General features: G+C 39.2%; 1 protein-coding gene across 1 annotated transcript in view; it reads left to right on the top strand.

Annotated features, from left to right (window-relative positions):
• LANCL2 (LanC like 2) overlaps positions 1-12,965 on the top strand; it is a 108,588-nt gene that overhangs the window by 27,170 nt on the left and 68,453 nt on the right. The window contains exon 2 of the mRNA XM_043442162.1: positions 12,761-12,878. Coding sequence (XP_043298097.1) covers positions 12,761-12,878 — 118 coding nt within the window. The remainder of the gene's footprint in view (positions 1-12,760; positions 12,879-12,965) is intronic.

Genomic DNA, 12,965 nt, shown 5'->3' with positions numbered 1-12,965 from the left:
GCGACTCACTGTTAGCTTTAGTTTCTTTGTGCATAACATGGGGATAATAATGTTACAGAGTTACCAAGATTGAATTAGATAAGTGTCACAAGTGCCTGCATATATGAGGAGTATAATAAATTATTTTATTCATAAGCTTTCCTGGTGCATTATTCAAACTCAGAAGTTTGGTTCACAAATACCTATTCAAAACATTATGTTTTGCTTTAGGAGTTATTTATATGTGCATGTTAAACACATGTTTTGAGACTTTCCACTCTTCTTCTGTTTGAAATTAAGATCATGAATTTTTAAAGTTAATTGTCGATTTTCTTTTAATTTATATTTTAATTTTTCTTTAAATATAAATTATAAATATAAAATATAATATTTATATCTTATTATATTTTTAATTTATATTTTACAATATTTTATATTATATTTCCTCAAACAACTTTTATAAAAAATAGAGAAAATATAATTATTTTAGAAATAACCAATGTAGCTTTGATTTATAACATTTGGGGGTCCTTGTTTGGGGAAATTGCTTAGTGTGGGGGAAAAGAATATTTTCTTGCTAATTGCAGTGTTTAGTTCAGTTCAGTCGCTCAGTCGTGTCCGACTCTTTGCAACCCCATGAACTGCAGCACGCCAGGCCTCCCTGTCCATCACCAACTCCCGGAGTCCACCCAAACCCATGTCCATTGAGTCGGTGATGCCATCCAACCATCTCATCCTCTGTCATCCCCTTCTTCTCCTGCCCTCAATCTTTCCCAGCATCAGGGTCTTTTGCAATGAGTCAGCTCTTCGCATCAGGTGGTCAAAGTATTGGAGTTTCAGCTTCAACATCAGTCCTTCCAGTGAATACCCAGGACTGATCTCCTTTAGGATGGTCTGGTTGGATCTCCTTGCAGTCCAAGGGACTCTCAAGAGGCCTCTCCAACACCACAGTTCAAAAGCATCAATTCTTCAGCATTCAGCTTTCTTTATAGTCCAACTCTCACATCCATACATGACCACTGGAAAAACCATAGCCTTGACTAGATGGACCATTGTTGTCAAAGTAATGTCTCTGCTTTTCAACATGCTCTCTAGGTTGGTCACAACCTTCCTTCCAAGGAGTAAGCGTCTTTTAATTTCATGCAGTCACCATCTGCAGTGATTTTGGAGCCCAGAAAAATTAAGTCAGCCAACTGTTTCCACTGTTTCCCCATCTATTTGCCATGAAGTGATAGGACCAGATGCCATCATCTTAGTTTTCTGAATGTTGAGCTTTAAGCCAATTTTTTCACTCTCCTCTTTCACTTTCATCAAGAGACTCTTTAGTTCTTCACTTTCTCCCATAAGGATAGTGTCATCTGCATATCTGAGGTTATTGATATTTTTCCTGGCAATCTTGATTCCAGCTTGTGCTTCTTCCAGCCAGTGTTTCTCATGATGTACCTGCATATAAGTTAAATAAGCAAGGTGACAATATACAGCTTGATGTACTTCTTTTCCTATTTGGAACCATTCTGCTGTTCTATGTCCAGTTCTAATTGTTGCTTCCTGACCTGCATACAGGTTTCTCAAGAGGCAGGTCAGGTGGTCTGGTATTCCCATCTCTTTCAGAATTTTCCACAGTTTATTGTGATCCACACAGTCAAAGGCTTTGGCATAGTCAATAAAACAGAAATAGATGTTTTTCTGGAACTCTGTTGGTTTTTCGATGATCCAGTGGATATTGGCAATTTGATCTCTGGTTCCTCTGCCTTTTCTGAAACCAGCTTGAACATCTGGAAGTTCATGGTTCACACATTGCTAAAGCCTGGCTTGGAGAATTTAGAGCATTACTTTACTAGCGTGTGAGATGAGTGCAATTGTGCAGTAGTTTGAGCATTCTTTGGCATTGCCTTTCTTTGGGATTGGAATGAAAACTGACCTTTTCCAGTCCTGTGGCCACTGCTGAGTTTTCCAAATTTGCTGGCATATTGAGTGTAGCACTTTCACAGCATCATCTTTCAGGATTTGAAATAGCTCAACTGGAATTCCATCACCTCCACTAGCTTTGTTCATAGTGATGCTTCCTAAGGCCCACTTGACTTCACATTCCAGGATGTCTGGCTCTAGGTGAGTGATCACACCATTGTGATTATCTGGGTCATGAATTGCAGTGTAGTTACTAAAAATCAGCCTCCCAAATTCTTTAGCTTCTCATGCTGTTTCTGTGCTTTGTGGTGGATATGTGGTGGATTCACATGGTGTGATTGAGTGAAAACTGGAAACCTTTTGCAAAGCTCAAGGTAAATTGTACATGGAAAAATCAAACGAAAATGTTCATAGTGAAGGCTCAGCATGGGGAAGCCCAGGAAGTTTGGGACTAAATAGTCTAGTTACAGCTCCAGGAGTTAGGTCTCTTGCTGACACGTGACCTAGGGCTAGCCTCAGATTTCTCACCTAGAAAATGGAGAGTCATTCAGTGATGTGAAAGATTAATTCAAATATCATGTAGAGTACTGAGTGCCAGGCATATGGTAAATGGTCACTAATTATTAAATAAATTGTCTTTATAGTAATACCATTATTAAATGAGATGAACCAGTTAAAATTCCTCCAAGTAAAATTATAGCATAACAGATTTTCTTCTTTGTTCATGAGGCTTTGGTTCCAATGTAAATTAGAAATCTCTTTTATGACAAAATTAAAAATTAGGAACTAGAAAAGATACCTTAAAACAAAGGCAGAGAAATTATTTTTACAGTTAAATTTTGACAAGTATTAAGAGGAATTAGAGTGAGTAATCATAAGCCTTAGAACTATACGCTAGTATCATTTATGAGGAATAAAGCATTTGCTTTGGAGTCAAGTTATCATGACAGAGCTAAAACGATACACAAATATCTTAGGCCTACATTCAGCTACAATGAACAGAAGACTTAACTTGGAAGTATTTTAATCAGATTATTTTTCCTGTATAACAGGAAGTCTAGAAGTAGGCAACTCATGGTGTTGAATCATTTCAATAAGATATCAGATAGGATTTCTGCAATTATGTTGGTCTTGCTCTCATATTTTTTGTGTTATAGTATAAGATGGCTGCAGTGCTGGATTTCTTGTCTAATATTACAACTGGACAAAGGGAGAAAAAAGAAGGGAATACAAGCTCTATATTTCTCTTTTATTAAGAAATGTGAGAACCTTCCAAGAGGCCCTAGAAGACTCGCACTTGCCTTTCACCGTTTGGAACTGTGTCCTGTGGCTGCCCTTGGTCGTAAGGCAGTCTGGGACAGCAAGTCGCTCTTCTGGGCTTAGATGCGTTGCTGCTGTGAATAGAATCAGGATTCTGATGATAAGAAGGTGTGGGAAATAAATGTGGACTGGATACTACCTTATGGGTTCTGCCATATCAGGTTATGAAGATATAATACTCTAGTTGTTTTTTTTTTTTTTCCTTTTGACTATGATTTGGCATTTCTTTGACTAATGGTAGAAACCAAAGGTTTAAATGGTTTAAAAGGTTTAAATACAAGAGGCTTAAATGACTAACTTGGGGTCAAAAAGTTATTAAGCAGTTGGATGGAGAATCAGACAACTATTCCTCTTTAACACATAACAGTAGCACCTCTTAATTCTTCTGATCCATGGAAACAGGATATCTTCCCTTTTGTTTATGTCTTCGATTTCTTTCATCAGAAGCTTTCAGTCCCAACATACACCTCTTTTACCTCCTTGATAATAAAATGTATTCCTAAGTATTTTCTTATTTTTGATGCTATTGTGATGAAATTGTTTTCTTTATTTCTTTTTTGAGAAGTTTCTTGTTAGTGTTGCCTGGTGGCTTAGTGAAAGAATCCTCCTGCCATCACAGGAGAGGCGGGTTCAATCACTGGTGCAAGAAGATGCCCTGGAGAAGGAAATGGCAACCCACTCCAATATTCTTGCCAAGAGAACCCCATGGAGAGAGGAGCCTGACAGGCTACAGTCCATGGGGTCAGAAAGAGTACAAAACGACTTAGGGACTGAACAGCAGCAATAGAAACACAACTGATTTTCATATGTTAATTTTATATCATGCAACTTTACTGGGTTTATTGCTTATATCAGTTTTTTGGTTGAGTCGTTAGGGTTTTCTCTCCTTGTTGTTTTTGTTCAGTCACTAAGTCGTGTCCAACTGTTTGTGACCCCATGGACTTCAGAGCACCACATCAGGCTTCCCTGTCCTTCACTATCTCTCTGAGTTTACTCAAACTCTTGTTCATTGAGTCAGTCATGCCATCCAACCATCTCATCCTTTGTCGCCCCCTTCTCCTCCTGCCCTCAGTCTTTCCCCACATCAGGGTCTTTCCTGAAGAGTAGGCTCTTCACATCAGGTGGCTGAAGTATTGGAGCTTCAGCTTCAGCATCATCCTTCCAGTGAACAATCAGGGTTGATTTCCTTTAGGATGGACTGGTTTGATCTCCTTGCAGTTCAAGAGACTCTCAAGCATCTTATCCAGCACCACAGTTTAAAAGCATCAACTCTTAGGCACTCAGCCTTCTTTATGGTTGAACTCTCACATCTGTTCATGACTATTGGAAAAACCACAGCTTTGACTATGTGGACCTTTGTTGGCAAAGTGGTGTCTCTGCTATTTAACATGCTGTCTAGGTTTGTTATAGCTTTTTTTTTTTTATGGAGCAGATGTCCTTTAATTTCATGACTGCAGTCACCATCCATAGTGACTTTGGGGCCCAAGAAAATAAAATCTGTCACTGCTTCCACTTTCCCCCCTTCTATTTGACATGAAGTGTTGAGACCAGATGCCATGAGTTTAGTTTCTTGAATGTTGAGTTTCAAGCCAGATTTTTCATTCTCCTTTTCCACCCTCATCAAGAGGCTCTTTAGTTCCTCTTCAATTTCTGCTGTTAAAGTGGTACCATCTGCATATCTGAAGTTGTTGATTGATCCTTTTAGTGTATTTTTGAATTCAGTTTGCTAACATCTTGCTGAGAGTGAAAAAGTTGGCTTAAAGCTCAACATTCAGAAAACTAAGATCATAGCATCTGGTCCTATCACTTCATGGGAATTAGATGGGGAAACAGTGTCAGACTTTATTTTGGAGGGCTCCAAAATCATTGCAGATGGTGATTGCAGCCATGAAATTAAAAGGCACTTACTCCTTGGAAGGAAAGTTATGACCAATCTAGATAGCATATTAAAAAGCAGAGACAGTACTTTGCCAACAAAGGTCCGTCTAGTCAAGGCTATGGTTTTTCCAGTAGTCATGTATGGATGTGACAGCTGGACTCTAAAGAAAGCTGAGTGCCAAAAAATTGATGCTTTTGAACTGTGGTGTTGGAGAAGACTCTTGAGAGTCCCTTGGACTGCAAGGAGATCCAACCAGTCCATCCTAAAGGAGATCAGTCCCTGGGTGTTCATTGGAAGGACTGATGCTGAAGCTGAAACTCCAGTACTTTGGCCACCTCCCGCGAAGAGCTGACTCATTGGAAAAGACCCTGATGCTGGGAGGGGATTGGGGGCAGGAGGAGAAGGGGACGACAGAGGATGAGATGGTTGGATGGTATCACTGACTCCATGGACATGAGTTTGAGTAAACTCCGGGAGTTGGTGATGGACAGGGAGGCCTGGTGTGCTGCGATTCATGGGGTCGTAAAGAGTCGGACACGACTGAGTGACTGAACTGAACTGAACATCTTGTTGAGAGTTTTTTCATCCATATGTATCAGGGATATTAGTTATGAATAGTGTCCTTATCTGGCTTAGGAGTCAGGGTAATGCTGGTCTTGCATTTGTAAGTTTTCCTTCCTCTTCAGTTTTTGGGAAAAGTTTAGAAAAGATTGGTGTTAATTATTCTTTAAATATTTTGTAGAATTCACCAGTGAAACTGTCATATTTCTGGGGTTCTGTTTCTTGGGATGTTTTGAATTACTGATTTCAATCTCCGAATCCATTGTTGGTCTACTTATATTTTCTATTTACTCCTGATTTGGCTTTGGTTAGTTGTATGTTTCTAGGAATTCATCCATTTTTCTAGATTATCCATTTTGTTGGCATATAATTGTTCATAGTAGTCTCTTATGATACTTGGTAGAGTCGACCCTTGAACAACATGGGGGTTAATCTGCATATAATTTATATAGTCAGCCTTTCATGTTCTTGATTCCTTCACATCCCTGAATTCAACCAACCATGGACTATGTGGCGCTGTAGTCTTTACTGCTGAGAAGTGTCTGCATGTAAGTGGACCCGTGCATTTCAGATCCATGCTTTCCAAGAGTCAGCTGTGTTTCTGTGGTGTCACTGGTAATATATCTTTTCATTTCTGTTTTTATTTATTGTCTTCTCTTTTTCTTAATTTAGCTAAAGGTTTATCAATTAAATTTTAAAAAAAAAATCAGCTGTTAGTTTTGTTAATCTTTTCCGTTATTTCTCTAGTTTCTATTTCATGTATTTCTTCTGTGATCTTTGTTATTTCCTATCTTCTATTAATTTTGAGTTTGGTTTATTCTTTTTCTAATTCCCTCCCTGGTGGCTTGGATGGTAAAGAATCTGCCCACAATGTGGGAGGCCAGGGTTCAATCCCTGGGTTGGGAAGATCCATTGGAGAAGGAAGTGGTAACCCACTCCAGTATTCTTGCCTGGAGAATTTCATGGACAGAGAAGCCTGGTGGGCTACAGTCCATGGGGTCGCAAAGAGTTGAACATGGTTGAGCAACTAACACTTTCACTTTGAGGTGTAAAGCTAGGTTATTTATTTAAGATTTTTCTTTTTCCTTCCTTTAGGTATCTATCATTATAAACTTCTCTCTTAGAATTGCTTTTGCAGCATCCTGTAGTTTTGGTAATGTTGTGCTTCAGTTGGCATTTGTTTTGAGGTATTGTTTGATTTCCCTTTTGATTTCTTTGACATTGGTTGTCTGGGAGTATATTCTTTAAATTCCTCATATATGTGGATTTTTCCACTTCCCCCTTGTTGTTGATTTCCATGTTTATGCCAGTGTCAGAAAAGTTGGAGGAGGAATTGTTAACCCACTCCAGGATTCTTGTCTGGAAAAACCTATGAGCAGAGGAGCCTGGTAGGCTCCTTGGAGTCCGTGGGGTCACAAAGAGTCAGACCAACTGCGCAGCTGAACACACAAGCACAGTAGTTACATAGTATGGTTTCACTCTTCTAAATGTGGTGAGACCTGTTTTGTGGCCAGTCATTTGATCTACCATTAAGAATATTCTGTGTGTACTTGAGAATAATGTGTATTCTGTTGTTGTCAGATTGAATGTCTTATATGTCTGTTGGGTTCATTTGGTCTAATGTATGATTCAAGTCCAGTGTTCTCTTGATTTTTTGACTGGATGACCTATCCCTACTGACAGTGTGGTGTTGTAGTTACCCATTCCTGTTGTATTGTTGTCGATTTCGCCTTTTAGCTCTGTTAGTATTTGCTTAATGTATTTAGTTGCTCTGGTGTTGAGTGCATTTGTGTTACTATTCCTAATTGGTAATGTCTTCTTCACGAATTGACCCCTTTATAGAAGGACCGTTGTCTCAGGTGACTTTTTTACTTAAGATCACTTGTCTGGTATCAATATAGCTACCTCTGCTGTCTTCTGGTTTCCACTTGTGGAATGTCTTTTTCCATCCTTTCACTTTGAGCCTGTGTGTTCTTAAAGCCAGAGTGAGTCTTTTGTAGGCAGCATGTAGTTGGATCTTGTTTTTTTTAATTCATCTAGCCATTCTTTGCCTTTTGATTAGAAGTTCAGTCTACTTATATTTAGAGTGATTATGGATATGTCAGAACTTGCTGGGCTTCCTCAATGGATCAGCAGAAAGGAATTCACCTGTAATGCAGGAGACATGGGTGTGATGCCTGGGAAGATCCCCTGGAGGAGGAAATAGCAACCCACTCCCATATTCTTGGCTGAAAAATTCCATGGACAGAGGAGCCTGAGGGTCTATGGTCTAAGGGTCGCAAAGAGTCAGACATACTGAATGACTGAGTACAAATAGAAGAGCTTCCTAGTGCCACCTTTTTAATTGTGTTTTGGCTATTTTGTAGTTCCCTTGTTCCTTTTTGATTCTTGCTGGGTTCCTTTGTGAAATGGTGGTTTCCCACTGTTGTGTGCTTCTTATTCTCCATCTCTGTCTTTTGGGAATCTAGTCAAATTATTTGCTTTGTGGTTATCAGGAGATACATAAAACATCTTATACCTAGTCATATTTTACTCTGATAATGGCTTAACTTCAATCACATACAAAACCTTTCCACTTTTACTCTTCCTCCTTTTAAGTTTTTTAGATGTCATAATTTGCCTTTTTATATTGTGTATTTATTAGCAAATTATAGTAACTATAGTTACTTCTGATACTCTTGTTCTAATCTTTAAAGTAGCATTGTGTTAACATCATATTACAGGGTTCTGAGTTTGACTACATATTTATCTGTGTATTTTTTCTTTCATGTTACTGGTTAGCCTCCTTTCATTTCAGCTTGAAGAACTTCTTTCAGCATTTCTTGTTAGATAGGTCTAGTGATGATGAATTACCTCATCTTTTGTCTGGAAATGTCTTCATATCCCTGAAGGATAATTCTGCCACATAGAGTACTTTTTTTTTAATTTAAAATTTTTTTTAAAGTTTTGACCATGCCAAGCAGCATGCAAAATTTTAATTACCCAACCAAGGATTAAACCTGTCCTCCCAGCAGTGACAGCACAGGTCAAAACCACTGGACCACCAGGAAAGTTCCCAGGTGGATTATTTTTTATTGTTTTTTTCTCTCATTGCTTTGAATATATCATCTCACTGTCTCCTGGCCTGTAAGAGTTCTTCTGAGACATTCACTGATGTCCCATTGGAGGTTCCTTTGTAGGTTACAGTCTTCTTTTTTTCTTGTTGTCTTTAGGTTTCTCTTTTTTGTGTTTGATTTTTTTATACTTTCTGTTTTTAAAATAAAATGTCTTGCAGAAGGACATTTTGGGTTGTCTTAATGGGTCGATCTGTTTATTAGCTTCATGAACTTGATGTCCAGATCTCTTTCCAGATTTGGAAAGTTCTCAACCATTGTTTCTTTAAATAAGTTTTCTGCCCCCGTTTTCTCTCATTTCTTCCTTCTAGAACTCTAATGATTTGGATTCTGGGTTTTTGAGGATGTCTTCATAGATTATACAGACTTTCTTCATTTTTTTATTCTTTTTTCTCTTTAGGCTGAGTTCTTTCAAAGGTCCTATCTTCTTTTTTTTTGTTTGTTTTTTTAAGAATTTAAAAAATATTCACTTATTTATCTGGCTGTGTCAGGTCTTTGTTGCAGCACGCAGGGTCTTCACTGAGTCCTGTGGGACCTTTCGTTGTGGCCCACAGACCCTCTAGCTGTGGTCTGCAGGCTCTGGAGCACAGGGGCTCAGTAGTTAGTGGTGTGAGGGTTCAGTTACTCTGTGGCATAGGGGATCTTAGTTCTCTGACCAGGGGTTCAGAACCAGAGGTTCCCATGTCCCCTGCATTGCAAGGCAGATTCTTAACCATTGGATCACCAGGAAGTCTCCCTAGCTGTCTTACTGATTCTGTTTTCTATGTGGTCTACCTGCTTTTGATGCTATTTCATTTTTCATTTCATTTGTTCAGCTCTTAAACTCTAGAATTTTTTTTCAGTGATTTCTGTTTCTTAGTTAAATTTCTCATTTTCATCACAATCTGTAATTTTTTAAAATTTCTTTGAATTGTCTTTCTGTGTTTTCTTATAGCTGAGTTTCCTTAGAAGAGCTATTTTGAATTCCTTATTGTGTAAATAGTAGATTTTCCAGTCTTTAGATTTGGTTACTGGAAGATTATTATGATCTTTTGGTGATACCATGTCTCCTTGATTTTTTGTGTTTTCTCATAGAGTCCAAAATGCATCAGCAGAAACTACATTCCTTTAATGGCCTCTGGGAATCTTACATGCTACTCTCTGACTTGCTTCCTCTCCCCAGGCGTGGACTTCCTCTGTGATACTCGGGATGCATTATGAGAAATGAGAGAATTAAGTCTCTTGAGCAGAGTCATGCGCAGACTGAGATACCAAACGAGTGCGGCTGTCCCTTCTGAAACTGGACCCAGTGGCTCTCCCTTTCCTCTGTGAGAGAAATCACGGGCCATCTATTTAGCCACATGCTGTACCTGTGCATTATGTGATGCAGGCAGAGACAAGCTGTTCCTCTTACCCACTGCAGCTCAATCCGAACTTCCTTTTTTCTTTGTCCTCAAAAGGAATGTCGATACTTCTCCTCTGGAAATATGGATTTCCACAAAGGCTCTCTCCTCTGAAGGTGACTGCTGAGTCAGACTATGGCTCAGGGGCTGGACCCGGCTCAGTCTCCTGTAGGTTTCACAGCTGGTACTGAAGTCTGCTGCTTATTACCCGGTGCTTTAGTCGGCTAGGTTTGCTGTAAGTCCCTTGGAGTAAGGTGCTGGGTCCCACTACTCACATGAACATTCTTCCATTTGTGGATAGATGCCTAATTTTTGTTCTTTAGTTTTTAATATTTATATGTATTAAGTTTTTCCTGAATGTACACAAGAGGTTATTGGATCAGAGATTAATTATTTATGAGAAAGAAACTAGTGAGTGGTTCCCTGAGTCTCACGTCTAACCCTGAGTCAGCAAAACCCAGGTCAAAGGTTTGTAGACAAAGTCTGTACTATAGGCAAAGAATGAAGAAAAATTAAGTTTTCTGTCCTTTTTATAAAAGGGAAGACGACATCTGTCTCTCCTTCCCTTTCTGAGAGGGTTTTGTCAGAAATATCAAAGTCGTCATCGTTGTTATTCAGTCACTCAGTCGTGTCCAGCTCTTTGCAGCCCCATGATGTACTGGAGCACACTAGACCTCCCTGTCCTTCACTTTCTCCTGGAGTTTGCTCTAACTCGTGTCCACTGAGTCAATGATGCCATCCAACCATCTCATCCTCTGTTGCCCCCTTTTCCTTCTGCCTTCAGTCTTTCCCAGCATCAGGGTCTTTTCCAAGGAGTTGGCTCTTTGCAGCAGGTGGCCAAAGTATTGGAGCTTCAGCATCAGTCCTTCCAGTGAATGTTCTGGGTTGATTTCCTTTAGGATTGACTGGTTTGATCTCCTTGCAGTCCAAGGGACTCTCAGGAGTCTTCTCTTTAGCACCACAGTTCTCAGGCATCTCTTGGGCCCTCAGCCTTTTTTACTGTCCAGCTCTCACATCCATACATGACTACTGGAAAGCTACCATAGCTTTGACTATATGGACCTTTGTCGCAAAGTGAAGTCTTTGGAATGTAAATAAATCTCTCTGTGATAAGACCAGGCTCCGTTGTCTTCAGTTCTGTGACTGGGAAGTGTCTTCCTGCTCTGGACTCTCATCCCCTTTGAAATGTACACACATCTCTCCAGGTTTAAGTAAACCTCTCTGGGGCTTTTGCAGTTGTAATGTAATTCTAAGGTTGCTTTTAGTCCAGAATCCCAAATTTCAGTAAAATTTGGCCTGAAAGCACTAACTGTCCAGTAACATGAAAGGAACTTCCCTGTAGCCTCACAGAGGGAAGTTTCTTAATGATAAAATCTGTCAGGAAGACATAACAGTCCTAATTGGTCTATGTCAAATAACAGAACTGCAAGAACACTAAAGGGGGGCAAAAAGAGAATTACAGTTACACCTCAGCGATTGATGTAGTGGCTAGAGTTTTCAAAAATCATCAAAGGCAGAAACATCTGGACAACACTGTCAACTACATGTTTAAGAATATTGATTGATGTGGGATTTCCCTGGTGATCCATTGGTTAAGAATCTGCCTGCTAGTGCAGAGGACAAGGGTTCCATCCCTGGTCAGGGAAGATCCCACATGCTGTGGGCCAGCTAGTCCTGCGTGCCACAACTGCTGAACCCTGGCTCTAGAGCCCATTCTCTGCAACAGGAAAAAGAACCACAGTGAGGAGCCCATGCACAGCAGCTCAAGAGTAGCTTCTGCTCGCCACAACCAGGGAGAGCCTGTGCGTGGTGATGAAGGCCCAGTACAGCCAAAAATAAGTAAAACTTTTTAAGAATTACTGATTAATTTCCTTTGAGAAAGATCACCAGCACTCAGTAAGAATATCTGCTTCCTTAGCTCCTAGCAGCCTTGGAACTTAATATTTTATTATTTGTTAATCTGATAGTATTTGTATTTATTTTCAATTCATTAACTGCCTCGTGATTGAAAATGTTTACATATGCCTGCAATTTGATTTTTTCTTTTTGTAAGGTATGTTGATAATTTTATGTGTATTTCCATATTGTTACATAGCCTACTTTTGTTTATAATATTTTATATTGTATGTATTCCTCCCTTGTCTTTGACTTTTAAACCATCTTATATTCTTTAACTTAAAACGTTCGTGTAGGCGAATCCATCTCTTTACTCTTTTTTTGTTTCGTTTTTTCCTTTGATTTCTGCAGCTTATTTTTTGTGATCCTACTTGTTACTTAGAATCCATATAGGGCACACTCTCATTTTAAAACTTAACCTTATAAAAACAAGGTAGACTCACTCCAACCAATGAATCATTGAAATGGGTCAGGTATTATAATTTCTATCTGTTTGTTTTTATAACCTAGATTGTTAGGTGAAGTGTTTGAAGTGAAGTGAAGTGAAAGTCGCTCAGTCACATCCAGCTCTTTGCGACCCCATGAACTATACAGTCCATGGACTTCTCCAGGCCAGAGTACTGGGGTGGGTAGCCTTTCCCTTCTCCAGGTGATCTTCCCAGCCACTGCAACATTATCCTGGTCTTCAGTAATTTAATATTATGTCTTCTTTTGGTTGTCAGATTATTAATAACTTCACAAGACGGATCCAGACCAAAATTAAAGATCTTCTACAGCAAATGGAAGAAGGGCTGAAGACAGCTGATCCACATGATTGCTCTGCTTATACTGGTTGGACAGGTGAGTCTAGGGGTTATAAGTAATTGATACATTTTATTTTTGGATTATGATATGTAAGACTTGGATCTGAATTTTTTTTCTTTTAAA

This window comes from Cervus canadensis, chromosome 22 (assembly GCF_019320065.1).
Source record: "Cervus canadensis isolate Bull #8, Minnesota chromosome 22, ASM1932006v1, whole genome shotgun sequence".
Lineage (NCBI taxonomy): Eukaryota > Metazoa > Chordata > Mammalia > Artiodactyla > Cervidae > Cervus > Cervus canadensis.
This window is presented reverse-complemented; position numbering and strand designations above follow the sequence as displayed.